The 27625-nt window shown below is 34.2% G+C and overlaps 4 protein-coding genes and 1 pseudogene across 4 annotated transcripts; all 5 read right to left on the reverse strand.

Moving 5' to 3' along the window:
- Window positions 1–908: 908 nt before the first annotated feature.
- Window positions 909–2216, reverse strand: LOC104707457 (putative F-box protein At4g11580). Its single transcript, XM_010423814.2, has 2 exons — window positions 1776–2216; window positions 909–1697 (listed from the first exon to the last, which is right to left on the reverse strand). The coding sequence occupies exons 1-2, from the start codon at window positions 2108–2110 to the stop codon at window positions 1160–1162; spliced, it is 873 nt and encodes a 290-aa protein (XP_010422116.2). The 5' UTR covers window positions 2111–2216; the 3' UTR covers window positions 909–1159.
- Window positions 2217–2709: 493 nt separating this feature from the next.
- Window positions 2710–4497, reverse strand: LOC104707459 (putative phospholipid hydroperoxide glutathione peroxidase). Its single transcript, XM_010423815.3, has 6 exons — window positions 4042–4497; window positions 3853–3929; window positions 3697–3758; window positions 3460–3578; window positions 3087–3254; window positions 2710–2974 (listed from the first exon to the last, which is right to left on the reverse strand). Exons 1-6 carry the CDS (start codon window positions 4270–4272, stop codon window positions 2939–2941), a joined length of 693 nt encoding a protein of 230 aa, XP_010422117.1. The 5' UTR covers window positions 4273–4497; the 3' UTR covers window positions 2710–2938.
- A 6158-nt stretch (window positions 4498–10655) lies between these two features.
- Window positions 10656–11403, reverse strand: LOC147940262 (uncharacterized). Its single transcript, XM_087461230.1, has 2 exons — window positions 10949–11403; window positions 10656–10914 (listed from the first exon to the last, which is right to left on the reverse strand). Exons 1-2 carry the CDS (start codon window positions 11401–11403, stop codon window positions 10656–10658), a joined length of 714 nt encoding a protein of 237 aa, XP_087317356.1.
- Window positions 11404–15052: 3649 nt separating this feature from the next.
- LOC147940263 (multiple C2 domain and transmembrane region protein 7 pseudogene) lies at window positions 15053–15986 on the reverse strand (annotated as a pseudogene).
- Window positions 15053–19243, reverse strand: LOC147940264 (multiple C2 domain and transmembrane region protein 7-like). Its single transcript, XM_087462489.1, has 5 exons — window positions 18660–19243; window positions 17696–18147; window positions 17235–17624; window positions 16594–16930; window positions 15053–16502 (listed from the first exon to the last, which is right to left on the reverse strand). The coding sequence occupies exons 1-4, from the start codon at window positions 18793–18795 to the stop codon at window positions 16889–16891; spliced, it is 1020 nt and encodes a 339-aa protein (XP_087318615.1). The 5' UTR covers window positions 18796–19243; the 3' UTR covers window positions 15053–16502; window positions 16594–16888.
- Between the last annotated feature and the right edge of the window lie 8382 nt (window positions 19244–27625).

A 27625-nucleotide genomic window follows, 5' to 3' on the forward strand; every position in this document is an offset into this window, starting at 1 on the left:
AATTATTTTTGTTTTAATTATTTTAATTGTTTTGTTAATAGAAAAATATATTAAAAATTACATGTGGGTTATTCAACGACTGGAATTATTATTCACTTGACGGGGTGAACTATTTCCTTAACAGAATTTAACTGTTCCGGTGATAAATGTGGGCCCGCGACACAAATACCATATTGAAAGTTTGATTTAATAAATTTGACACTTTGATGGTTTTAGTTGGGAATATAATAGTTTGGAGGTTTAGACTGAAAATCTTTGCCACGTTGATGGTTTTTTTATAGGGTTTTCCTCTATAGTATTTGAAATGTTTTCTTTTAATATAATATCCAGTAACCCATCTATCGGTTTTTTAGTGAATCTTAAGCATAACAATATTTCCACTGGCCAAATGGAATGAATATAATATTTGAAATGAAGGGATCCGGGATAAAACATCAACAAAGCTTTTACAAAAGATTATCAAAATACAAGCTCTTTAATCTCATCGTTTCACCAATTCTTTTCGTAAAAAATAATGTGTTGTCTCAAATATGTTAGGTCCACCTTCGCAGACCTTGCAATCGTTACCTGAACATATGATAAATTTCTCAAAGCTTCTGAGTGGCAGCTTGAACAAGATTTTCATCATGTATCTTTTTAGGATTGAAGTCCAAATTTTGTCAATGTGACAGATTAAGAATGCTGAGGTTTCGAAGACCTGTGATTAGTGATAAAATTGCTGTTCTGGTGACGGTAGAGTAGAGCATCGCGCGCAAACTATGGTATTAATTACGTAGATTTGCTCATGATAGTTAAATATATGGTAGTGAACTATGTGGTATTATTCAATTTAACAGTTGTTCTTCACCTCGTTAAAACTTTCACAATGTTTGAGTTGTCTCTACGTTAGGTTTAATGCATCAAGTTGATTTTGTTCTTGAAGACTTGCGCAAAGAGTACAAGTCGTTGATAAAATTGTACGGCACCGTGACACTCCTCTGTGATAATGTCAATGTTGCCTAAATCAAACGCTGAAAAACTATATATGATTTCCAGTTCATATTGAATGAAGCATATTATGATCTATCAAATGGAAGAACAACACATATAAGAAAATAAAGGTTGTGAAAATAGAATACGATAACTCTCTCAAACCACATCAACAAAACTTTTCAAAATTTCAGAAATCAAGTTCCTTTATCTCGTCGTTTTGCCAATGCTTCTCGTAAAACTTCTGCTCCCGGAACATGCGAGATCGATCTTTGCAAACTTGGCAATCGTATTCTGAACATGTGATAAGTTTGTCAAGATTCTGAGTGGCAGCTTGTACAACATCATTCATCATAAAATACCAGCGCAAGATTTTGTATTGTGTCAAGTTAAGGATCGCGAGGTTTCGAAGACCTCTGATTAGCAGGAGAACTACTTCAACATCGATCAAAGAGCATCGCAAACTCAACCTAGAGAGGCTCTGGAGGTAATGCACGATTCCTTCAGCAGCGTCGTTTCCCAAAATATAAAAACCTACAAGTTTCAAGTTGTTGAGGTTACTACAGCTCTCTCCCAACACTCGAATCTCGAATGAGCCCCAGGTAAAGTCATTAGCCATGATCAATGTTTTAAGGTTCTTCCACTGACTAAACGCAAACCTAAATGAGTTCAGCTCTTTATACAATGACCATGAAACTGGTAAAGCAAGTTTCTCTATGTTTGGCATCCTGGAAACAACAACAAAAAAAAACATACATATGAGCTATATATATATTTCTATTATTTAGTTATTAAGATGAGATTACCTCTTAGCAACAAACATGAGGTCCTCCTTTTGTAAATAGGAATTAAAGCTAAAGAACACATTACACGGAGCCGTGCGGCTCAACTTAGTGATCTCAACAATTACATTCTTGAGTTTTGTGTGTCTTACTCTACAAAAGTTAAAGAAGAACCGGCTCATCTTAATTGAAAGATTACTATAGCTTAGGGCTTCTTTATCGACCCGGTATTTGTAGTCGAGGACGTTTTTTCCCTTGTGTTTGAGCTTGGTGAGGTCGATGGTGTTCCACAGTATTTTGTTGTGAGAGGCAAGGAACCAATAGATGCATACACGTGAAGCTCCCATGATAATGTCCATTATGTCGAGCTTATCGAAGACAATGGCAAGTATGTTTTTATCCAGAGTTGACTATTCTGAATCTTCTCTTGAGCTGTTAGCGTTCACCATCACGTTGAAACTACATACAAATTTAAAGAAAAAAAAAAAAAAAAGGATAGACAAAAGCATTTTAGATCGATAGATTTTTGAATCCACGTAAAAGCTTGAAGAAGATCTATTGAGAAAAATAAACAAACAAAAAAAAAGAGTGATTTCTTACGTTTTCATATTCACAATGACGAAAGTGTAGGCCTAACTCCTAAATTTAATCCCTCAAAAAACAAAAAAGTCAGTCCTAACTTTTTTGTACACATTCCAAATTTCGTAGTTCAGAAGCATAACTATTTAGTTCTTTAAGGGCAAGTAAATATATTTTTAAAAATATGTTAGTTTTCTTTTTCCTTGAGTTATTGTAGACACTTTCCTTAAGTTGGATTTCCCATTTATTGACAATCACATTGCTAAATTTCAGTAATTCTTTTGGGTTATTGGGTCGTCATAGACAGACACTTCAAGTAAGAATTACCAATACATCAAAATTTTACGAAAATATAGGTTTCCTTATGGGAGGGTTTCCATTTACTCTAAAAGCTACTGATTTTATTTCGATTTTATAGGTGAAAAGGTAAATCAAATATTTAGGTGTACGATTATTACATGGTTTGCCCGCTGAAAAACGGACTATAGTTGTACCGAGGAAATAACCATTTGAGACACTCGCGAACTCAAGCTTACTACACAGTATTGGTTATACAACAATACTAATGAGCTTTTTTATTTGTCTAATAATAAGCCTTTTTTCCTTCCTTAAGCTTTAACTCCCAACAGCTTCTTCAGGTCCTTCTGCAGTTGCGAAAACAATGAATAATTTTAAAAGCAAGTTAGAAAACTTTGTGGCTGCCTACTCAATCAAAATAGAGTCATTTTGATGATGATAAAGTGACAGAGACATTACCTCAATGCTGAGAGGAGAAGTAGTTGGCGCGTAACGGTCAACCACATTCCCATCTTTGTCAACCAAGAACTTAGCAAAGTTCCACTTGATGCCGTCTCCAAAAAGCCCGCCTTTGCTTGCTTTCAGAAACTTGTAGATTGGTGCAGCTTTCTCACCGTTCACATCAACCTAATGCAAAAGGTAGAATCAAGTCCCAGGTAGAGAAATAATATGATTTGACAATGATTTCACTGATACTATAAAAGATTGCAACCATTCTCACATCTCATGTCTAATTTGAGTTTGAGATGGTACACAATTAGGAGGCTAGTTAACTTCTTGAATTAGACCTATTGAAATAACAACAGAAATCAAGACGAAGTTATTAGTGTACCTTGTCGAAAATGGGGTACTCAGCCTTGAAACGGGTACAAGCAAACTGAACAATCTCTTCATTAGAACCAGGCTCTTGATTCCCAAACTGGTTACAGGGGAATGCAAGAATCTCAAAACCTAAAATCCAAAATTGTAACCATCAACAACAAACACAATCATCAAAACCATGATCACAAACTAACTAACTAACTAACTAACTAACTAACTAACTAGTAACAAAGTTATATATATATACCTTGGTCTTTGTACTTCTCATAAAGCTGTGCAAGCTCAGTATAGTTCGAATTAGTCAATCCACTGCAAACGAAAACAAACTAAGTCACTAACTAAACCAATGAACCTAAAAGATCACAAAATCAAATTTTACAAAAAAAAATTTTGAAAATGTTACCATTGAGAAGCAACGTTCACAATCAAGAGAACCTTCCCTTTGTAGATGTTCAGATCAACATCGTTTCCCTTAGCATCCTGATTTCAAAAGTCAAAATCGGATTCAAACAAAATTAAACTCAGAGAAACAAACCTGATCAATTCAATCGTAAGAGAGAATCAAAAATAAAGGACCAATTAGAAACCGAACCTTGACGGTGAAATCGTAAATAGATTTGGATTCGGAAGAAGCAGCCATGGAATGATCCGATCTAGAAAGTTTAGCTCCCGTTGCGAAGATTGGAAGAGAAGTAAGGGTGATCCGATGAGAATTGAGAAAAGGTTTCGCCGATGAAAACAGAGGAAGACGCGATGATGAACGTCGAAGCAGAGGAGAACTGATTCTGGTTATATAGAGAAGACGAACGGAGGATCTAAACATTTGCGGAAAAACAAAAAAAAATAAAATAAAAAGTGAAGATTCGTTTTTTCACAAAGATTAGATATTTATTATTTTGGCTTGAACCGTTCAGTGTGGTTGGAGAATGAAATAGACACGTGGTATGAATATGAGGAAGCCACGTTGGAGATACTAGTCGGAACACTCGGGTGTGTGTGCGTGCGTACGTCATTGGTTGCGTTTATTGTGGCGGTGTGTTATGTGAACGCTGGTCCTAAATTTTGGCCCATTAACTATTATTTTTTTCCCAGATATATTATTGGATAATTCTAAAAAGAGGAGTACTATTTTAACAATTAAAACACTAGATCTTAATTTTAAAATTATGTTATGAAAGTTAGAGAAACAATTTATTATCTTTTTATTCGAAAATTATATATATATATAGTGAAAGATAAAGTCTTAAGTATAATAGTCTAAATCGATTTAGACTAAGAGAACAAAGTCTATTGATCTTGTAGATTTGGACATGAATATGGGCTGGTTATGGAGATCCATCCTAAGTGATTTACAACATTCTCCCTTGGATGACATAACCGTGCAAATGTTAAGAGATCATCATAATACGCTTGGGGACGCTGCCTCATTAAAACCTTACCAAAAAAACCCATTGGAACAAAACTATGGTGAAGGAAAAAGAGTACAACACACATTACTCCCCATGTTCCAAGCATCACTAGAAGTCCTTAAGTCTCCGCATTCCTACGTGAGCTTCATGAATGTCGATGTCAGTAATGATTTGGTGAAGAGATCGGCTGAATTGTCGCATGATGAACCTTGTACCACTTGAACTTCTCCGGCCTTTTGTAGTTCATGTGTGAAGAAGAACTTAGGTAAAATGTGCTTCGTCCAATCTCCCTTAATGTATCCTTCCTTGAGTAGTGTGATGCAGGCTGTATTGTCCTCATATATAATAGTCGCTTCCTTGTCATCGGCCATACCAAATCTGATCGGATATGTTGAGTCATCGACCTCAACCAAACACACTCACGGCTGGTTTCATGCATAGCTAAGATTTCCGCATGATTAGATGAAGTGGCTGCAATGGTTTGCTTCATTGAACGCCAAGAAATTGATGTACCACCGTGTGTAAATACATAGCCGGTTTGGGACCTTGCATTATGTGGATCCGATAGATAACTTGCATCAGCAAAACCAACTAAACCTCCTTTGTTATAGTTAGTATAAAATAAATCCAAATCAAGTGTTCCTTGTAGGTAACGCAACACATGTTTGATACTGTTCCAATGCCTTAGGGTCGGACAAGAAATAAATCTTGCAAGAAGGTTCACGGCAAACAAATGTCTGGTCTAGTGTGGCTAGCCAAGAACATTAACGCTCCTATAGCACTGAGGGATGGCACTTCCGGACCGAGAATCTCTTCATCGTCCTTCTTTGGACCGAATGGATCTTTATCTAAATCAAGGCTCCTCATAACCATTGGGCTAGGCAATGGGTGAGCTTGGTCCATATTAAATCTCTTGAGTACCTTTTCAGTATATGCCATTTGATGCACAAGGATTCCATCATTTATGTATTCAAGCTGCAATCCCAAACAGAACTTAGTTTTACCTAGGTCTTTCATTGCAAACTCTTTCTTGAGAAATTCAACTGTTTGGGCGATTTCCCTAGAGGTTCCTATGATATTCAAATCATCCACATATACTACTATGATTACAAACCCTTTGTTTGCAAACTTCTTTATAAAAATACATGGACTGATGAGATCATTCTTATAGCCTTCTTTGGCTAGGTACTCACTTAGTCTATTGTACCACATACGCCCACTTTGTTTCAGTTCATAAAGGGATTTGTTTAGCCTTATGCAGTATTGTTCTCAAGAACCACTCTTATCTTTGAGCTCAATACCCTCTGGTAATCTCATATAAATCTCATTATCCAATGGACCATATAAATATGCGGTCACTACATCCATTAGCCGCAAATCAAGTTTTTCTCTTATAGCCAGACTTATTAAAAATCTAAAAGTCGTTGCATCCATCACAGGGGAGTATGTCTCCTCATAATCTATTCCTGGTCTTTGAGAGAATCCTTGTGCTATAAGCCGTGCCTTATATCTCACGATTTAATTATTCTCATTCTCTTTCTTATAAAGACCCACTTATGTCCAACTGGCTTTATATCGAATGGTGTCCTTAAGATCGGACCAAACACATTCCTTTTCTTTAGTGAATTCAACTCCACGTCAATGGCTTCTTTCCATTTTAACCATTCTTTACTTTGAATGCACTCTAATATAGACGTGGGTTCATGATCCTCATTTATTTCAAGTGCTACCTTGTATGCAAATATTTCATCGATGTCGACATCTTTACGATTCCATTGTATTCCAGACATGATATAATTGATTGAGATCTCATTATTATCAATACCTTCAGGACCTTGAGGTTCAGCGTCCCAAACCTCATTCGGTGCCTTAGGATTTCCCACGGCCATGTCTATAATTTCTTTAACCTCGGTTTTATTTGCACCTTTCTTAGATTTCTGAGGGTTCTTATCTTAGGAACCTATTGGTCTACCATGTTTCAAACGAGCTTAAGACTCAGTAGCAACTTGATTATTGTGTTCCTTTTGAACATCAATACGTACTGGTGCATTACAAGCTGGTATATACGATTTCATAACTCTTTTTGGGTCAGCAAAGGAATCTGGCAATTGATTAGCTAGCTTTTGCAAATGTATAATCTTTTGGACCTCTGCCTCACATGCTAGAGTCTGAGGATCTTGCCAATTTAAGGATGTTTGATTCCATGATATTTCTTTGACCAACTTGTTTTTCTCTCCACCCAACATAGGAAATTCGGATTCAGCAAACTGACAATCCACGTACCTGGCCTTAAATAAATCACCCGTAGTTGGCTCAAGATACTTAATAATGGTGGGAGAATCATATCCAAAATATATTCCCATCTTCCTTTGAGGTCCCATATTAGTTCTCTGTGGTGGAGCAATCGGTACATAAACGGCACACCTGAATGTTTTTAGATGGGATATGTCTGGCTCATGACCCGTTAGTAATTCGGATGGCGAATATTTATGTTCACTAGATGGCATGATGCGTATAACTTCTGATGCATGAAATATTGCGTGTCCCCAAGCCGACACAGGAAGCTTCGACCTTAGGAGTAATAGTCGAGCTATTAATTGAATACGTTTAATAAAGGATTCAGCTAATCCATTTTGTGTATGTACATGTGTCACGGGATGTTCCACACTTACCCCCATGGATATACAATATTCATTAAACGCTTGGGATATACATTCACCATATTATCTAGACGTATAGTCTTAAGTGGAAAATCTGGAAAGTGTGCTCTTAGTCTTATGAGCTGGGCTAACAATCTAGCAAACGCAAGGTTTCTAGTTGATAATAAGCAAACATGTGACCATCAGGTCGATGCATCAATAAGGAACATAAAATATCTAAACGTCCCACAAGGTGGGTGTATTGGTCCACATATATCTCCTTGTATTCTTTCTAGAAAGTTTAAAGTCTCTTTAGTACTTTTACTGGTGATGGCCTTATAATGAGTTTTCCTTGTGAACATGCTACACACATGAGATTCTTAGGAATAACTCCTCTCTCTTTTAGAAGGTGCCCATTTGAATTTAATATCAGCTTACGCATCATGTTAGAATCCGGATGGCCAAGCCGGTCATGCCATAAAGTGAATTGTTCATTGAACATTTTATTCATTGCCAAATAAGCCTCTATCATACTAATCTTAGCATGGTAAAGACCAGTGGCTAGTGCGGGTATAGTCTCTTGGACTTTCTTATATCCTTGGGTGATATCAGTAATATATAGGAACTCTTTGTTTCCTTCACCCTTTGTTTCAATATGGAAACCATTCAAACGAATGTCCTTAAAACTTAATAAGCTTCTCTTTGAGATGGGTGAATATAAGGCATCACTTAGATTAAGATGTGTGCCATTCGGTAATAAAATATGAGCCTGGTCGTAGCCTTCAATTAGGCTTGCTATTCCCGCTATTGTGCTAATATTGACATTTTTCATAATGATATTAACAAAATATCTCTTATCCTTCAAAGTTGTGTGGTTGGATCCACTATCCACCACAAGTATGTTTTTGTCCTCAGCCATTTCTAAAATGGACAAGAATTTATGTTTTAAAGATAAAGTAATAAAATAAACAATTTTATATTGAAGGAAATAAAATAATTAAATTTAAACTAAAATTATTATCCAATAACATAATCCAAAACATAAAACATAGAAATTAAATCAAGACAACATTTAAATTTAATTATCATCTTTTAGGCAATCTGAAGTCTCATAATCCAATTGGTCATCATTCTCATGGTCGAAATCTCCTTCACAATCAAGATGAACCAGGTTAGCTTCTGGGTTCCTTTCAAACTTTCTTGATAGAGATCAATGAGATGCTTAGGTGTTCTGCACGTCTTAGACCAATGATTTGCCATACCACATCGGTGACAAACCGATTTAGTCTTATGTTGCGGTTTGAAAATTCCGCGGCCTCTACCACGACTAATACTAGGATTTTTGTGTGTCTATCCTAGCAGGTTCAATTAACCTTATGTGTTGTAGTACTTAAGGTGTCAATCCAAATGGGATGATGCTAGTCACTCAAGATGCAATCAAGAAGTCACAAGTTAAGTCAATTCAAAAAGAGTGTTTTTCTAACAATCCTAGAATGGTCAAAATACAAAACGGAAATGAGTCACAGAACTAGAAACGAAAACATATGACAAGAAGCGAAAATGAATAAAAACATAAACGAGTCTAAGCATGAACTAAAAAGGCAAGAAACGAAACAGTCTCAGGAATGTAATGAAAATCAGAAAGAAAGAGGTCCTAAAGATGGGATTAATTGATGTTGGTGGAGTATCCTAGTCTATAGAGTATTTAACGTGCCACAAGCAAACCATCCCCAAACAATGAACATCACTTCTTAGCTAATCCAATCTCTTGACAGAAGCTACTCAAACTCAACCACTTCCAAACCTACCTCTCGCTCGAGAAACATGATAAAGAATGGCATGAAAAACAAGTTCATTCACGTCAACAAACATCCTAGAAAACTAATATCTTAGGCTAGGAACGTAAGTCTCTGGCACTAGTTGGTCAGACATTTCATCGAACATGTTTTGGGTGCGGAAATGTCTAAAACCCAGTTCCAATTGATCAGAGAGAAACTAGTATTTCTAACTCTAGTCTAGAAGGGAATCATACAATCAAAGCTTAAACACTCTACATCCTAAGATCCTCCTCCTAATCTATCCCATCCTCAAGAAATACCACACTACTCAGATCCGGAACTCATCACCAAAGATACAAATCCAGAAAACATTGAAACAAGCATTATTAGGTAGATAAAAATAAGATGAACAACTTGTAGAAGAAATCAAATGAAAATACTGAATAAACTCAAAGGTGTCGGATTACAAGTCTCAGAACGTTTTTTGGTGGCTAGGTTAACCTTACGGAAAAGAAAAAATACGGGATAAAAGATAAGATGTCTTGGACAAAGACTTAACAAAATGTATTTATAGTAAAAACATGTGAATCCCTAAAACTTAAAACGACAAGATAGAACGTCGGTTCGGGAATCTCCTGAAGCGTGTAAGATGGAGCACCTTCCTGACATGCGCGATTTGGTCGGTGTACAACCAGTGGCTCGATTGGCGATTCAAGAATGGCTTGAGTGATGCGTTCTCGACTGGTGACTTGAGAATGGCTCGAGTGATGCGTTCCCGACTGGTGACTTGAGAATGGCTCGGGTGATGCGTTCCCGACTGGCGACTTGAGAATGGCTCGAGCGTGTGAGTTCGGCGGAGGGGACGAGAGTGGCTCGATTGCTGAGTTCGGCGGAAGCAACAAGAATGGCTCGATTGGTGAGTTCTGCGGAAGCAACGAGAGTGGCTCGATCTAGGTGTATACGCATCCACTAAAACGATGATATTTCTTTAACCACATCCCCTATTGGCTTGAAATAAATGGCATTGGAACTATAACTCAATTCCCTACAACTTTGATGAAGACTTCAAAAGCTGAATCCCTCGACTGGTGGCTCGACTGGTGGCTTGAATGGTGGCTCGAGTGGTGGCTCGAGTGGTGGCTGAGAGTGGCTCGATTGCTTGGCTCGATTGGTGACTCGAAGGTGGCTTGATCGTCTGCGTTTCCTACGTCTCCTAGACACATGAAATACTCCGAAATGCACAATGTATGCAAGGATGATGCAAAAACTTCCTAAACATGCAAAGTGTATAAAAGAGGTTCTAAAATGATGCAAAACGACTAGTTATCCTAGCTAAATGCATGACAAATACATGCTAAGGAGATGCAAAATATATACATATCAACGACCACCACGGTTATAACCTTCATATTGGTTCCCTTGGTACTGGCCACGACCACCACGTCCTCTACCACGGCCACGGCCGTGATACTTGTCTCGATGGACGTAGTTGGACTCTTTAGTTTCCTTGGGCTCTTTAGGCTCTTTCTTAGCAATGTCAACCTTGTGAGCTTCTGGTAAGGGGGTAGATCCAGGAGGCCTCACTGCACTGTTCATCAACAATAGCTCATTGCAAAAAAGAGATGAGGCTTGCATATGTCTTAAAACCCTTTTCACGATACTGTTGCTGAAACAATATGTTATTAGTGTTAAAGGTATAGAATGTCTTCTCTAGCAAGTCCTCCTCAGTAACCTCCTTACCACATAATTTCAATATCGAGACTATCTTAAATAGCTCTGAATTATACTCATCCACGAATTTAAAATCCTGGATCCTTAGGTTTTTCCAATCAAATTGAGCCTTTGGTAGGAGCACCGTCTTTTGGTGTCCATATCTGTTTTTCAACTCTGTCCAAAGCTCAAAAGGATCTTCTATGGTAAGGTATTGGTTCTTGAGACTCTCAGCAAGGTGATGGCGTATATGTAATATCACCTTATATTTAATCTTTTCAGTGCAATCATTCTCATCCTCAATGCATTCGCATAGGTCCTTTGATTTCAGGTTGATCTTAGTGTCCAATGCCCATTGTAAGTAATTGTCTCCAGAGACATTAAGGGCAGCATATTGGAGATTGTTGAGCTTTGCCATCTACATGATACAAAACATGCATCCGATCATTAGCATGCAGTATTTAAGACAACCATGCAATCAATTATACTAGGACATGAGATATTTGAGACCGAATCATGCCATCAATTTAAGCTTAGGCCATGCGGTATTTGAGACCGAAACATGCCATGCCTTCATACAAAATTTCGTGGTTTTAACATGGATGAAAACAATCCTAGATAAATTCTAGTATGAACAGAAAAATATGCACATAATTTCAGGTTTTAGAAATTTTTCTTTTTTTTTTAAACAGGATAAAGACAAAAAAAAAATAAGGAGAGAAAATTCTCTAGGATTTCCGATTTTAAGATTTAATTTTAGGGTTTTGATTTTAAACAAACAATCAAGAACAATCGGATTTAAACTTAGAACAAACAGTTTAATATTTTTCTTTATGGATTTCGATTTTAGGTTTTAAGTTCTAAGGTTTTCATGCAACAAGCAAACAATCAATATCAACCAGATTTTAAACATATCATAATCAGTTCAATTGCAATCAATCTAAGCAATCCTAAACCTCAAGCAATCGGATTTTTAAAGTTTTAGGGTTTTAGGATTTCAAAGCTTAGGGTTTTGTTTGTTGATTGTTTACTTGTAGATTTTAGGGTTCTTATAGGATTTAAGGTGATGTTTGATTCATATGTTCTTATAAGGTTTGATTGTTTACCTTAACACCTTTTGGGGTTGACTGGAATTGATCCGGGAGCTAAAGACCTCGGATATACCTTGAACTTGATCACGAACCTCAGACTAGTCACGAACAAAACTTGATCACGAACGGAAGCTGATCACGAACCCGCGAATTCACGAACAGGTCACGAACTTATCCTCCGTTTGAGAGCTTGAACGAACAAGGACTTATGTGCGACGGCTTTAGGGTTTTAGGGTTTTTCTCAGTTGGATTTTTAGAAAAAGTCGTGCTGATAACGTGTTGTGAAAGTTAGAGAAACAAAGGTTGTGTTCTCTCTTATTTCTTATTCATTATGTTCGATAATCATACATATATATTGATACTAGGATTTTTGTGTGTCTATCCTAGCAGGTTCAATTAACCTTATGCAGTTGTAATACTTAAGGTGTCAATCCAGTTGGGAATCTTTACTATCACTCAAGATGCAATCAAGAAGTCACAAGTTTAGCCAATTCAAAAAGAGCGTTTTTATAACAATCCTAGAATGGTCAAAATACAAAACAGAAATGAGTCACAGAACTAGAAACGAAAATGTATGACAAGAAGCAAACAAGAATAAGTGAAACCGAAAACGATTTTAAGCATGAACAAACGAAACAGTCTCAGGAATGTAATATCAATCAAAAAGATAAAAGTCCTAAGGATGGGAGTAATTGATGTCGGTGGAGTATCCTAGTCTACATAGTGTTTAACATACCACAAGCAAACTATCCCTAAACAATGAACATCACAACTTAGCTAATCCAATCTCTTGACAGAAGCTACTCAAACTCAACCACTTCCAAACCTAGCTCTCGCTAGAGAAACATGATCAAGCATGGCATGAAAAACAAATTCATTCACGTCAACAAACATCCTAGACAACTAATCTCTTAGTCTAGGAACGTAAGTCTCTGGCACTAGTTGGTCAGACATTTCATCAAACACCTTTTAGGTGCGGAAATGTCTAAAACCTAGTTCCAATTGATCAGAGAGAAACTAGTATTTCTAACTCTAGTCCAGAAGGAAATCATACAATCAAAGCTTAAACACTCTACATCCTAAGATCCTCCACCTAATCTATCCCATCCTCAAGAACAACCACACTACTCAGATCCGAAAATCATTATCAAGGATGCAAACACAGAAAACATTGAAACAAGCATTCTTAGATAGGTAAAAATGAGATGAACAAGTTTGTAGAAGAAATCGAATGCAAATACTCAATGTATTAAAAGATATCTGGATACAAAGTCAGAGAACGGTTTTGGAGGCTAGGTAAAACTTTTAGAACAAAATGAGATAAAAGATAAGATGTCTCAGCAAAGACTTAACAAAATGTATATATAGTAGTCCAACATGGAAAGCCCCAAAACTTAAAACGACAAGGTAAAGCGTCGGTTTGGTAATCTCCTAAAGCGTGTGGAACCAAACGTATTTCTTCCCGACATTTGCGATCGATTCCGTGCGCGTCGAATGGAATGCAATGTCATCATGGCTCGGACGGACAGCTGAAGAACGTGGCGGGGGAGCATGGCTCGATCAGACAAGCTGGAGTGCGTGGCGGGGGAGCATGGCTCGATCAGACAAGCTGGAGTGCGTGGTCGGGGAGAGTGGCTCGTACGAGAATGGCTTCCAACGTTTCCTAAATACCTGAAATACTCCAAAATGCACAGTGTATGCTAGGATGATGCAAGAACTAGACACGCAAAGTGTATAGAAAGGACTAGAAAATGATGCAAACCAATGAGTTATCCTAGCTATATGCATGATAAAGATATGCTAAGGAGAGACAAAATATAGACATATCATATATAGTGAAAGATAAAGCCCTAAGTACAATAGACCTAAACCGACTTAGACTAAGAGAACAAGGCCGATGGGCCTTGTGGACTTGGACATGAATATGGGCTGGTTATGGAGATCCATCCTAAGTGATTTACAACAAATTATAGTTTAAATTTAACATAGTTAATACAAATCCAAAAAAAGAATTAATTTCTAAACCTATAAAAATCAATTTTTATGTTTGTTATATTTTTGAAAAACTAAAAACTAAAATTTTTTGATGATTTTAAACCATTAAATTAAGTAATATTTTTAGGTAACAATACATTTTTTTTTCACATCTGTTTTTATTTATGATATAAAGCCAAGTGTGACAAGCCAATATTACAAACAGACCAAAGCTACTATTAGTCTATTACAAATAAACCAAAATAAATAAGTATAAATAAATAACCAAACAAAAAAGTCCACATGATCAATAACAAAACCCTTCCTTGAAGACTAAAGAGAGGTCGTGAACCACAAAGCATGTGACACAAGAGAAACAATATAGATGATACGTGAGAAATCGAAGAAGCAGAAGTCTCCGATCACCAGCAATGGAAATTATTGTCGGAAAACTTCAAATCCGGCCAAAATCGCCGGGAAACTTCAGGGAATTCTCGATTTACATCCACAGAAAAAGACGAGTTCCAATTTACTGAGAATATGATTCCATCTAAAGCAAAACTTTTTAATTTTCTTCTTCAATAATTAAGTTTTCAATCTTCAAGAAAGTAGGTAACAATACTTAAAAGTACGATTTTTTTAAGAAAACTTAAATATTATTGTTGTTGTTCGTATTTAAATTCTTTGTGCATAAGTAAATTCATATGAAATTCGTTTTAGACCGAATAGGTGTGAAATTTAAAATATGCTTGACAACTTGGATTTGGAGTTCTATCTAATAGTCGAATCTAGAAGCTCACAAAAATGCAAAAATAAAAATAAAAATAAAATAAAGAAGACAAACGTTAATTAGGCGAATTTCGTTTCTTGTACCAAATTGGGAATCTTGGACACGTTGATGCTTTCTGATTCTTAAAGCTATTCTTCAAAGGAAACACACTCATGAATACCATCCATTTTCAAATGAACAAACTTGTAGGCTTGTAGCTAAAATAAATCGAGTCTCAAAATAATAGCATATTATCATTCATCAATGAGAATATTAAGATAAGGGGACTTAAAGCTAAAGCATACTATCCGTTCGGGCAGGCAAGCGGCGGAAGAAGTTAACTGGAACAGAAGGAAGCCGGTGCCGGAACCTTGGGTGCCTCATCGTGAAGAAACCAGCCAACGCTACAACGATCTGAATCGGTGTTATGAAGAAAAAAATGACCGCAAGAAAGCAGAATATAACAAATATCGCGGTCGCGCGTGGATCTCTCCAGCTTAAAAGTGCTTGAAAACGCTCTCCTTGTGTTGCAAGATCTCCAATCACGGTCTGAATCCTCCCAGCCACGCTTCTAAGCCGGTCATACCTTAACCGCACCATGTCAGGGCTTCTGGTGGTTGGAAACGTGTCAAACTCTTCATCAAGCTCGTCTGGATGGACTGCTTCCGCTTGAGAGATTTTCGTGTTCATGTGCGGTGGATAACGCGGTCGAAAACGGTAGTTCCAAAGCCCGATCAGAAACATGTAGAGAAACATTGTTGGTAGGATCAGTTCAGGGAGACAAACAAGCATCAGAAACAGAACATGAACGAGAACTGTCGTGATTGGGTTTCTCCACAAGCAAATGTCAGAAAACCATTTCCCAACCGCGATGACGCCAGAGAACACAGTCATCATGCGGAAGAAATTGGCTTTGCTCTTACGCATACTCCACAAATGTGAATCTGTATCCGACATAAACTCAATGATCTCTTTCCGTAGTGGAGGCTCTGCTCTGCCTAGCCGTGCAGCCACTATATTCACTGCTTGGTGCCGAAGCATGTCCTGCTGCATAACCGAGAATGGTCTTACGTAATGCATTTTGGGCAGAAGCGGTTTTGTGTATTGGTAAAGCATGTTTGCAAACGAGATGCATGTGAACCTCACAGCCATATGCAGCTCCCCCATCTTCTTTACCCCAGTAGGGTGAAGAACAAGCAACGGATAAGAATGTGTGTAGATTCTACCGGTCTCTAAAGTAGACAACCTTATACGGATCTTCCCAATCTTCACATCTCTGTTTCCCTTTTCACCGATCTGTCCATTATCGAACACACCAACGGTTAAAACCGTAGCTGGATCGAATACTGCTCGTTATACTTGGGACTCAAGTTATCCACCATTGTCCTCGTTCTAACCCATTTTTGGCCGTATTTCCCAACGCAGAATGTGTCAGAGGTTCCTCTTCCTTCTCTAGTTTTCATCGGGTGAAGTCCAACAGCGATTAAGATCCCCAGCTCAAGAACTCCAATCGGTTGTCTCCATAGCGGTCTAGCGGATGGGCGGAGATCGCTGCTGTAATGAGTAGACTCGTCCAAAACATGGTATCCTCCTTCAAGACAAACTCGGAGATGAATCCTCATTGAGAATTTTTCTCTCTTGAGCTGATCAACATCTACAACAACTGGTCTCTCTAGATTAAACCTATCAAAACACATTTTTATCAAAACCACAAAATATATAAAACCTTTAAATTTATTTATTATGCGTCTAGTATCGTAAGTAGAAGCCTTACCACCGGCCATGTATCATATGGTCATCAGCTCGCTTCTCTACAGTGTTCAAAGGAATGTAAGTACGACCAACTATCTCATCTTTTCCTGGAGCCACCCGGTCCTCAACGGTGAGAACTAAATGGTCTTCAAAGGGCTCCGCAACAACAAACAAAAAGTCTTCGTTCCATACCGCACCAAGGGTTCGAGCTTGGCAGGGCCTGGTCTTCATGACTTGGTTTCCTAGCTGTGCTTTGACATAAACATCAGGAAACCTTGTTTTGTCTGTCGGAATCAAGTCTTGTGCTTCGATCACGTTCACACGCACGTACCATAGACGAGGCGCATGGTAGACGTATTCTTAAACAAAGAACAATCAATATTAAATAATTTGCTTCAGATTCAACAAAAGCAACGTGACATCAATAAAATTTGTAATCACAAAATTTAACATCTACATTGAATTTACGTGTTAAATATTCAGAATAAATAAATTAAACATTAGCATTTTTATCAGATAAATTGCAAACATGGGAAACACATTTTTTCTTTCTTTCATATGCGTTTGGTGCTTACGCTTACAATTCACATTAGAATCTTGGTTTTTAATTTGAAAATAATGCACCACTATAAAATATAAACAATAAAATCAAGGTCATTGTACCTTTGAGCGAAGAACGGCAGAGATGGCTGGAGAACAATCAACAGGCATTGCAGTATCAGAATGCCAAGCATCAGAGAAAGCTTCATCCGCTTGTGTACCAATCCAAACAGCGAGCATTAGCTCACCTTTGATCTTCTCCCCTTTCTTATCCTCTAATCTATACCATTGCAGAGCAAGAGGGCTATCAGGAGGCACACGAAGAGGGATATCGTTAATGTCAAACCGAACAAACCCGACATAATCGTCTTTTAAAAGATCTTTGTCCTTAACTACTACTTCCAACATCGAGGCTTGCATTCGCTCTTTCGCGAATGCAAACACTTGGTTCCATTCCGGATGTTGTCTCTTCTCAAAATGTCTTGTGATTCCTTTGTAGTTCCCCACTTTCACCTATAAAAACAAAATGTGTTTAGAAAAACAATTCTTGATTTGAGTAAATTTTTTTATGATACATTAATTACCTCGACAAAAGGATCAACACTTCCTGTTATATCCATTATTGGTAGTTCACGAGCTTTGACTACGCGGACATAGAGGAAATACATTCTCTCGACAAGATCATAAGTACTCGTAGCGGTTTTGTCTTTGTGGATAACACGCCCACCAACGACTCTTCCACCACCGAGATGCGGGCTTGTTTCCTTAAGGGCGAAATCTGCTGGCTGAGCCGAAGCAATTGAATGCGCATGGACTAGCTTTGAAGGTGGTGGTGGTTGGGGTCTCATCTCGTCTACTTGGTGCTTTGGCACATAATGGTTATGATGTTCATTATTATGATCCGGTTCACCGGCTGAGGAAGAGGGTTGGTTAGACCCTTGTGGATGTTGTTGTTGTTGATGTTCTTGAGCATTGTTCGGGAGATTGTAAAAGACATGTCGTTTGTCGGATCTATGTTCTACCTTCATTGCTGAAACTGTTACACATTTAAAAAAATTAGTTCAAGTAAATTACACTTTGTTGTTCTAAACAATCGTAACAAGCAAATAAATCAAACTAAACTGAACCAAATTTTACATTTAAATTGAATAAAGTATTTGTTTATATTACCACTTATTTTCTATTTTTTTATGAGCAGAACAAACCGGATCGAAATTAAACAAGATCCAAAATTTAGTGTAAGCAAATACAATTGAATAAACCGAAAATCATATTTTAAAGATTTATTTAAATGCCCACCACTTCCTAACTTATTTATGATTGATTACAAAATCATGAAATTCGTATTTATTATTGTTTATAAAATTTATTTTAAATTTACGGAAAATTTGAGAAACCATCTAAGGTTTAATTTGGCTATACCGGACAAAAAAATTTTGTTTTAATTTGACTCCCAACTCTCAAGAACCAAAATACCCTATCCGAACCAAAAAAAATCAAATGCCCTTCCCAATCAACGAAAGGTATCATCAGAGCTGAGTTTAATACCTCTTGGGAGCCCCGGATCAAGATTATCTTGATGATCATTAGAAGCAGCAGAGGATTTTAAAGAAGCCTCGTCGGTTACGTAAACTTTCAAACCTAGCTCACCTCTCACACGAGAGAAGATACCACGTCTCTCCATGGGAAAGTGAAGAACAACAGCATCAGAATGAGGAACAAAAGAGGTCCCTGAGAGAGATACCTTGCCAATGAAGGAACGTCCATTTGTAGATCTGTTGTGGCTGTAAGCTTGAGCTTCAAGATTGAGATAGTGAAGACGAGATGGATCTGAGATGTTAAAGAAGAAACTCTCGTTCCAAACCGGGTTTAAGTCACGATCTTTGATCGTTGTTCGGTGCTTCTGACCGTCGAAGTAAAGCTCGACGTAAGCGTTTGATGTACCTTGCCCGTTTTTGGGAAGAGATTGTGTGCTCCGATCACGTCCACGCCAAGTTTTAGATTGCTCATCATCATGACCGTCGATCTTCTTCTCTTGAATTTGATCGAAAACTTAAGAACGATTGTTTGATCTGTTGAAGAATTACATTGAAGTGAAGAGAAACTTGTAGTAGAATCAAGCTCACAACTTCAATCTTGATAAAAGGTTCTTGAAATTATATACTACATTATAATATTATTTGCACATGCATTCATTAGTATATGTCTAAGTTGTAGAGAAAAATTAAATAACTATGGAAAGACCAACTTAGATTTCAAGCAATGGTAGACACAGTTTCTTGGGATTTTCTTAAATGTTTCTCATCTTGGAAAAAATCAGAACCGACTTTATTGTATACATGTATAATAATGCATATTTATTTTATAAATTAATATGATATGGTGTGACTTAATATATTGACATGAGTTATAAATACGATATGGTGTACCTCAACCTACAGTTAATTTTTAGAAGTATATAGAACAAAAGAATAAGTACAAAGAAAAGAATAATTATTTAACAGAGTTATATATAAAATAGTAAGGCTTCTTATAGTCCATTCTTCTTTGTTTTTAAATATTTTTTAATTTTAAGTTACATATCAATAATATAATTTTTATGGTAATATCAAGACTATGCAGATTCAAAAATATTAATTATGCACACAATAAATAAATCAAGATAAAGAAGTCACCTCTATTATTTAATTTGGATGTTTTATTATTTTCTTACATATTCATGTATGGTTTCTTTATTTTTAAATATGCAATGTTTTGAAAAAAAAAATGTAATAGATTTATCAAATAAAATATCCTTAACTCTCTCTTATCTTTAATTTTTTCTAATATATATTTTTAGTTTATTCATCATTAGATTTAGCTTTTGTGATCCAACATATAGTTATATAAAAATAATCCTAATATTTATTTAACTCAGATCTAGTGGTTTAGAGGTTTTTATATTCTTGAAGACAATAGACTAATAGTATTCTTTACTTATAATTCCTCCATAAATGGTCTATATAAATACAATGACAAAATATTGATTTTTTTTTTTTTTTGGTAGAATTTGTTAAAATTATTTTATGATAATGGTTTTGGATTTTTCATAAGTGGTATGGATTCGGGTTACAAGCTAATCAGACAAATTCTACACATGTATTGAATTCAAATAATATACATTGTTGATATAAAAGTTACAGATTTTCAAATAGTTTATCTTTTCCATTATTCCAATTGAATATACGAAAATAAGCTGTCGTTTTTATCTGAGATTTTAATTGTGATTAAAGATGATTGACTGCAATGTTGGATGTTAAATCAGTGTATTATTCCTCACATCAGCCATACTGATTTTTGGATTATTCATCTTCGACAATGCATCAACTTTCCTACATAAGAACAAAACATTAAAATTTTGAAAAGTTAAATTACCATCTCCATTATTAATATTGTTTTTTCTTCATTATGAAGCCTCACTGCCAAAACCAACCACATTTCGAAACAGCTTATTGGTGTCTTTTTGAGAACTATAAAACTATTTTTTAAAATATTGATTGTTTAGTGACATTTTTGTACATTGCATTCTTAAAAAATCATTTGAAAATATATAATTTGTGGTATTTTCTTATATTTTAAGTTTCTCAAACAACTATTCTTCTGTCAACTCACATAAATTTCAATATTTAACTATTTAAATTGTTATCTCAACAAAATTTGTAATATATATTTTTAGTATACTCATCATTGTATTTTGTTTTGTGATCCAACATTTAACTAATTAAAATCATTATAAGTTTATCTTTTAAAATTTTGTGGTTTAAGGGTTTTTCTAATTAAATTAAAAGAAAAAACGATTTGATATTCTATTTCCAGTCAAGCTTATACTGTAAAGATGAAACCATTAGAACTAAACCTAGCAATATAACTTAAATTAAGTGGATATAAAATAGATTAAGAATGTTAGCTTTTGATTGTACATCATATGATTTTATAGGAAATATATTAATTTGTTACAAATAAAATAATTTGAATTTTAGTTAAAAGATATTTTATGTAATGTGTTAGTTTATATGAACAACTTAGACTAAAGGTTTTGAATATTTTAGTATATTTTCATTTCTCTCACTAATTTTTTACCTCAATGTTCAAAAATACTTAAAAACTATTATCAAAATTTAACAATAAAATGAATAAATTTGGTGTTGTATAATTTGAATAAATAAAAGTGTTAAAAATGTTATGAACATTTAGAAAATTTATTTGTTGGTACTTTTATAATTATTAATTGAATTAAAATTTATTAACACAACTAATTTTACAAAACCAGCATATGTATACACGAACTACTGCCTAGATTAGGATTAGGGTTTTGAACATTTGCTGTCTTGAATTGTTCGGGTAAACTGAAATTTACCGCCGCTGCCGTCTTAGTACCAGTACCGCCGCAGAGGTAGGTTTACGTTTGAAATCTTGAAAAGGATAAGGGTTTTGAACATTTGCTTCTGTTTGGAATTGTAAATTGTTTGGGTAACTTGAATTTTACATATGTCTAGATGGATGGTCACCACGATGCTCACCATGATGCTCACAAGCGCCGTAGTAGTCTCACTACCGCAGAGGTATCACCACTAGTCTCCTGTTTTAGGTGTTGATTAAATGTATTATTGTGCCTGAACATTATGTGTACCAGCTCGACGCTTCATACTCCGGGTATCAAAGAAGGCAAAACGGCTTTGGAAATAATGCTCGTGAGGTTGGTCCAAAATAGAACAAGCAAATCACCCGCCAGAACTAGAACCCTCCTCTAAGCAAACAACAACCCACTGGTCAATATCCAAACACCCTTGGACAGAATAGGCAAAGGGATTCTCGCCGGAACCAGAACCCTCCTCTAAGCCAACAACAACCCACTGGTCAATATCCAAACACTCTTGGAAAGAACTACAACTATAGTACTCTCACTCTCAGGCAAGGACATAACAGCTCTAGCTCTATCAGGGATCCTCCCAGGCCGCAACACAACAAGCACAACTATAGTCATGGCCCTTCTCATGATCACTAGAACACTGATCGTAACCATCGTGATCAGGTGGGGTTTCTAACTAATCAATCAGAGAAAACTCTCTTGTCCATTTTTTTGTTTGATTGAATTTGGTTCTTGGTGTTAAACCCTGTTTAGTTTGGTTGTAGATTGCTGCGGATTTCACATTTTCTTATGTTTGTTTCCTTCTCTATACAACTGCTTAGTCCATCGAATCTGGTCTACCAGGTCTGGTCCATCAGAAAAAATAATGGGTCAGATTTCAGATCTGGTCCATTAAAGTTGTATAGAGAAGGAAACAAACATAAGAAACTCAAAAGAGATATGGAAGTTTTGAGAGAGAGAGAGATGGAAGAAGATGAATAGTTCAAGGTGTGAGAGATGGGATATCGTTATTGCTCCACCATTTGTAAATGCCTCTTCACTAATTCGGTCTTTGCTGTTACAGTCCGGTTCCTATCTCTCTCTGGTGAATTGATTCTGATGAAACGGTCATCAGAAAAGTTTTTCAAATCCATGAAATGATTTCTTTGTTATTGAAAATATAAAGAGGAGAGAAGAAGATAGAGAGATATGAGAGATCAAAATATAAGAAAAGAAGAAATATAATGTAAGAGTAGTTTTATCATTTTCAATGGATCAAAGTGGGTCCTATGGCATTTTATAAAATGTTATATTGAAAGTGACATTTCTCTTGAGAAATGATACTGTAAATGACATATTTGATTATTTTCTCTTTCCATTATTCCAATTAAATATACGAAAAATAAGTTTTCGTTTTTATCTGGGATTTTAACATAGATTAAAGAAGATTGACTGCAATGTTGGATGTTAAATCAGTGAATTATTCCTCACATTAGGCATAATGACTTTTGGACTATTCATCTTCGACAATGCATCAACTTTCCTGCATAAGAACACAACATTAAAATTGTGAAAAGTTAAATTACCATCGTAAGATATTCTCCATTATTGATATTGTTTTTTCCTTCATTATGAAGCCAAACTGCCAAAACCAACCACATTTCGAAGCAGCTTATTGGTGTCTTTTTGAGAACTATAAAACTATCATTTGCAAATCTATAATTTGTGGGATTTTCTTAGATTTTAAGTTTCTCAAACAACTATTTTTTTGTCAACTCACATAAAATTTCAATATTTAACTATTTAAATTGTTATCTCAACAGAATTTGTAATATATATTTTTAGTATACACATCATTAAATTTTGTTTTGTGATCCAACATTTAATTAATTAAAATCATTATAAGTTTATTTTATTTAAATTTTGTGGTTTAAGGGTTTTACTAATTAAATTAAAAGAAAAAACGATTTGATATTCTAGTTCCAGTCTAGCTTATACTGTAAATATGAAACCATTAGAACTAAACCTAGCAATATAACTCAAATTAAGTGGAATATAAAATACATTAAGAATGTTAGCTTTTGATTGTACATCATATGATTTTATTGGAAATATATTAATTTGTTACATATAAAATATTTTGAATTTTAGCTAAAAGATATTTTATGTAATGTGTTAGTTTATATGAACAACTTAGACTAAATGTTTTGAATATTTTAGTATATTTTCATTTCTGTCACTAATTTTTTACCTCAATGTTCAAAACTATTATCAAAATTTAACAATAAAAATGAATAAATTCAAGAGATAGGTAAATATGATTAATATTTATGTAAATTAAAAAATTTGGTGTTGTATAATTTGAATAAATAAAAGTGTTAAAAATGTTATGAACATTTAGAAAATTTATTTGTTGATACTTTTATAATAATTAAATGAATTAAAATTCATTAACACAACTAATTTTACAAAACCAGAATATGTATACACGAACTACTGCCTAACATAGAGAAAAGGTCAACTCTTTACCCTCTTTTTGTTGATCGGATGAGATGGATTCAAGACAAAATATATATTAAAGATGAAAACCCATATTATACCTAAATAAATGCAGAGGCGTATACAAAAAGGTCAAGACTTCATTTATGCATGCATATCTAAAAGAAACAATTTGATCCACCATTTAAGGTAAAGATCCTAGAAAAACGCTGGTGTCACAGTTTTTTTGACTTACGAATTTCCACCAACAGTTGTACTACTAGGATAAATAAAATTCCCTATATAATAAAACAGAAGTACACAAACATTTTTTGTAGACTATATAATAGATATATTTATAATTTTTTTGGCTATAAACTTGTAACATAGGTGTATCATAATATATGGGTTAGTCTAATTTTTAGTAAATAAGGATAATATGGATTTAATTAATTATAGTAACATATAAATTAATTATAGGTAACATTTAAAAGATAAGAAAATCTCTCAACCTAATTAAAACAAAAATATGTGATTCTTCTTTCACATTTTTATTTTATTTTATATTTAAATTATTTTAATTTTTTATCTAATATATTTAGTTAATAAAATTTATGATTTTTTTCTGCATATGATGTAATTTAAATTTTTTTAAACAGACATATATTGCAACTGATGAATAAAAAAATATACAAAATGCCATATATCGCCTAAGAAAACTAGGTAAAGATTCAAAGTCATATTAAAAAAAAAAAGACCAAAATGATTCTGAATACGAATGAGCAGAAACCTTGATTTATCAAGCATTGAAATTAAAATTTTATGCATTTTATTATGGTTCTTTATTTTAAAGAATTTCAACTTTTAATAACTTTAGAAATTCAAATGTATAAATTTTTAAATTTTTTAAAGATTATTAATATTTCAATTATTAAAACATTTATCTTTTTATAAAATATTTAAGATATTAGTGATATTTAAACTTTATAAGAAGTTCAAAAATTATAAGTATTTCAATTTCTAAAATAATAAAATTTATTCAAACATTTTAAATTTTAGTAATATATACGAATTAAAATATCACATGACGGGTTATATGGTAGGACATGTTTACGTTGATATTAATAGAAAATTAAAAAGTCATTAATTCAGTGCTACACGGGTAAAATATCATCTCATTATTTTATGAACTTTTTAAAAACTTTAAAGATTATTAATATTTCAGTTATTAAAACATTTAATTTTTATAACTGTTTAAGATATTAATAATATTTAAACTTTATAAGAAGTTCAAATATTATAAGTAGTTCAATTTCTATAAAAAAAAAACTTTATTAAAATATTTTAAATTTTAAAAATATATTTAGTTTTTTATGAAGTTTTTTCTGTGGTGTACAACGAATTAAAATATCACACGACGGGTTATATGGCTAGACATGTTTGAGTAGACATTAATAGAAACTTAAAATGTCATTAATTCGGTGCTACATGGATAAAATATCATCTCATTATTTTGTTAACAATATGAATATTAGATTAATAGACATATCTAATTAAATCGATTAATTAATATTGTAACAAAATAATTAATATGCGGTATAGTGTAGGTTTAGTCATATAATTAACAATCAAAATACAATATATAATTTTAAAAAGTAAACAAATCAAATAAAATTAACAAATAGAAATTAATATTTTTATCAAATAACTTAAATTGCAGTAACCGCATGTCAAAATCTAGATCTACTAGAATAGATCTTACAAAATAGATGTTATTTTCATAAGTTATATTCAATATATGATTTCATGGCATAGTGTTTGAGAAAAAAAAATTTAAACAAATAAAACAATCATATATATAACAATTTAAATAAAAATTATAAAATAAATAAAATAAATGTTAAATCCGTGCTCTAGCACGGATCCAATTCTAGTCTCCATATTATTAATTCAGAATACATCTGGTAGAGTAAAATTTTATTTGTAAGATTTACATAATTAAATCATTATCAATTAAATAAATATTGAATTTTGAAGCTATTATTTGTAATATCCAAAAAACATATTTAATTTTTAAAAAAAAAAATTAATATACTGCATATTCTGCATGTTATAGAACGGGGTAAAGCCAGAGCTGAACCAATGAAATTCGGGGTCCCATACGAATTATGATAAATAACAATATAATTTTCATGATATTATTAACTATAAAATAAAAGAAAAATCAATTTAAACAAAAAATTTATTTGAAAAAACATAGTAGTGAATATCTTTAAAAAATAAATAACAAATTAAATATACTGGAAAAATATGTAAATTTTTACATTTTTTCTACAAAAGTTACTCAAAATTTTTATATTTTTGTATATATATACACTAAATATACATAACATAACATATATAACCCAAAAAAAAAAGTGGGGCTCCTAGAAAGTGGGACTCCATTCAAATGTTTCATATCAATGCCGTCAGGTCCGGCTCTGGGTAAAACTTACACAAATATGATTATATAGAAGAGAAATTTTATCAATTATGCCATGTACAGTACCAATGTTTTTAACAAATGCCATTTTCGCTAAATCATTTTCCTGCCTGCCACACCTTCTATGTTTAAAGACAATTATATCCTCCTGCAATTCTTTAACACAATAATTAAAAAAAAAATTAAATTATTTCTTTTACAAAACCTAAAATTTATTTTTCATCTTTTTCTTCCATCTCTCTCTCACTCCAGCGACAAAATTTGGGGTTTTTCCCTCTCTTTTTTTCTCTAACTTTTTCATTGAAATCCTCAAACCTTTCATCTTTCAATCTTTATATCACTCATGTCTCTATCCAACGGTGACATATAATGGAGACCAATCCTACCATAGACCGTTTCTTCATCCACACCATTCTTCGGCCATGTCCTCCATCTGATCTAGGTATGTTTTTAATGAATCAGATCTAGTTGACTAAGTCCAAGTCCATTTTGTTCTAACTAGATCTAGCGGTTTGTCTCGTTCCAGAGATGTTTTCATTGAGGTTGTGTATGAGTTTGTCCATGTGTAATTGTGTTTCTGCTTTTGGTTTCATACAAAAACAGTGACTCAACATTGGGCATTCGATGGACCAGATCCGGTGGACTATATTCGATGGAGCAGCTCCAATGGACCAAATCCGATGGACTAGATTCGATGGAATAATTGTCCATTTCCTGTTTCCTAACTTGTTGTCCATTGTGCATATATACTGACCAACTGATTGCCACAAGTCATAGACCAGAGAATGACACAAGTGATGCACCATCTACATTCCAGCCAGGTTTTACTCTTTGGACCAGAAATTTGTCTTTCGATGGACCAGATCTAGTCCACTTAATATGTCCATTTCATATTTTTCCTAACTTGTTGTCCATTATGTTTTTTATTTTGATAGACAACTAATTATGATTCATAATAGAATGTAATAGCCTTTGGTCTATCTATATTTGACATTTGTCTATTTGTTATATTACATCTGCTACTTACAACTTCACTTTCACTACTGATGGACAATTGCAAACATTGCACGTATTGTCTATCATAACTTATCTACTACAATTAGTCTATTGAAAGAGAAATATGTCTCGGATGGCATAAATAAAAAGACAATAAATGGTATAGAGATA

This window comes from Camelina sativa, chromosome 8 (assembly GCF_030686135.1).
Source record: "Camelina sativa cultivar CO46 ecotype springtype chromosome 8, ASM3068613v1".
Lineage (NCBI taxonomy): Eukaryota > Viridiplantae > Streptophyta > Magnoliopsida > Brassicales > Brassicaceae > Camelina > Camelina sativa.

Bases quoted from the DNA above. Each gene is read 5' to 3' on its own strand.
- LOC104707457 (XM_010423814.2), bottom strand. From the start codon at position 2,110: ATGGACATTATCATGGGAGCTTCACGTGTATGCATCTATTGGTTCCTT. The intron at 1,698-1,775 runs GTAATCTCATCT...TGTTGTTTCCAG, and splicing joins CTCATGTTTGTTGCTAAGAG to GATGCCAAACATAGAGAAAC.
- LOC104707459 (XM_010423815.3), bottom strand. From the start codon at position 4,272: ATGTTTAGATCCTCCGTTCGTCTTCTCTATATAACCAGAATCAGTTCT. The intron at 3,930-4,041 runs GTTCGGTTTCTA...TTTTGAAATCAG, and splicing joins TTTACGATTTCACCGTCAAG to GATGCTAAGGGAAACGATGT. The intron at 2,975-3,086 runs GTAATGTCTCTG...TCGCAACTGCAG, and splicing joins CTTCTCCTCTCAGCATTGAG to AAGGACCTGAAGAAGCTGTT.
- LOC147940262 (XM_087461230.1), bottom strand. From the start codon at position 11,403: ATGGCAAAGCTCAACAATCTCCAATATGCTGCCCTTAATGTCTCTGGA. The intron at 10,915-10,948 runs GTTTCAGCAACA...AAGGGTTTTAAG, and splicing joins TTTAACACTAATAACATATT to ACATATGCAAGCCTCATCTC.
- LOC147940264 (XM_087462489.1), bottom strand. From the start codon at position 18,795: ATGGAGAGACGTGGTATCTTCTCTCGTGTGAGAGGTGAGCTAGGTTTG. The intron at 18,148-18,659 runs GTATTAAACTCA...AATGTGTAACAG, and splicing joins TGATCCGGGGCTCCCAAGAG to TTTCAGCAATGAAGGTAGAA. The intron at 17,625-17,695 runs GTAATTAATGTA...TTGTTTTTATAG, and splicing joins GTGTTGATCCTTTTGTCGAG to GTGAAAGTGGGGAACTACAA.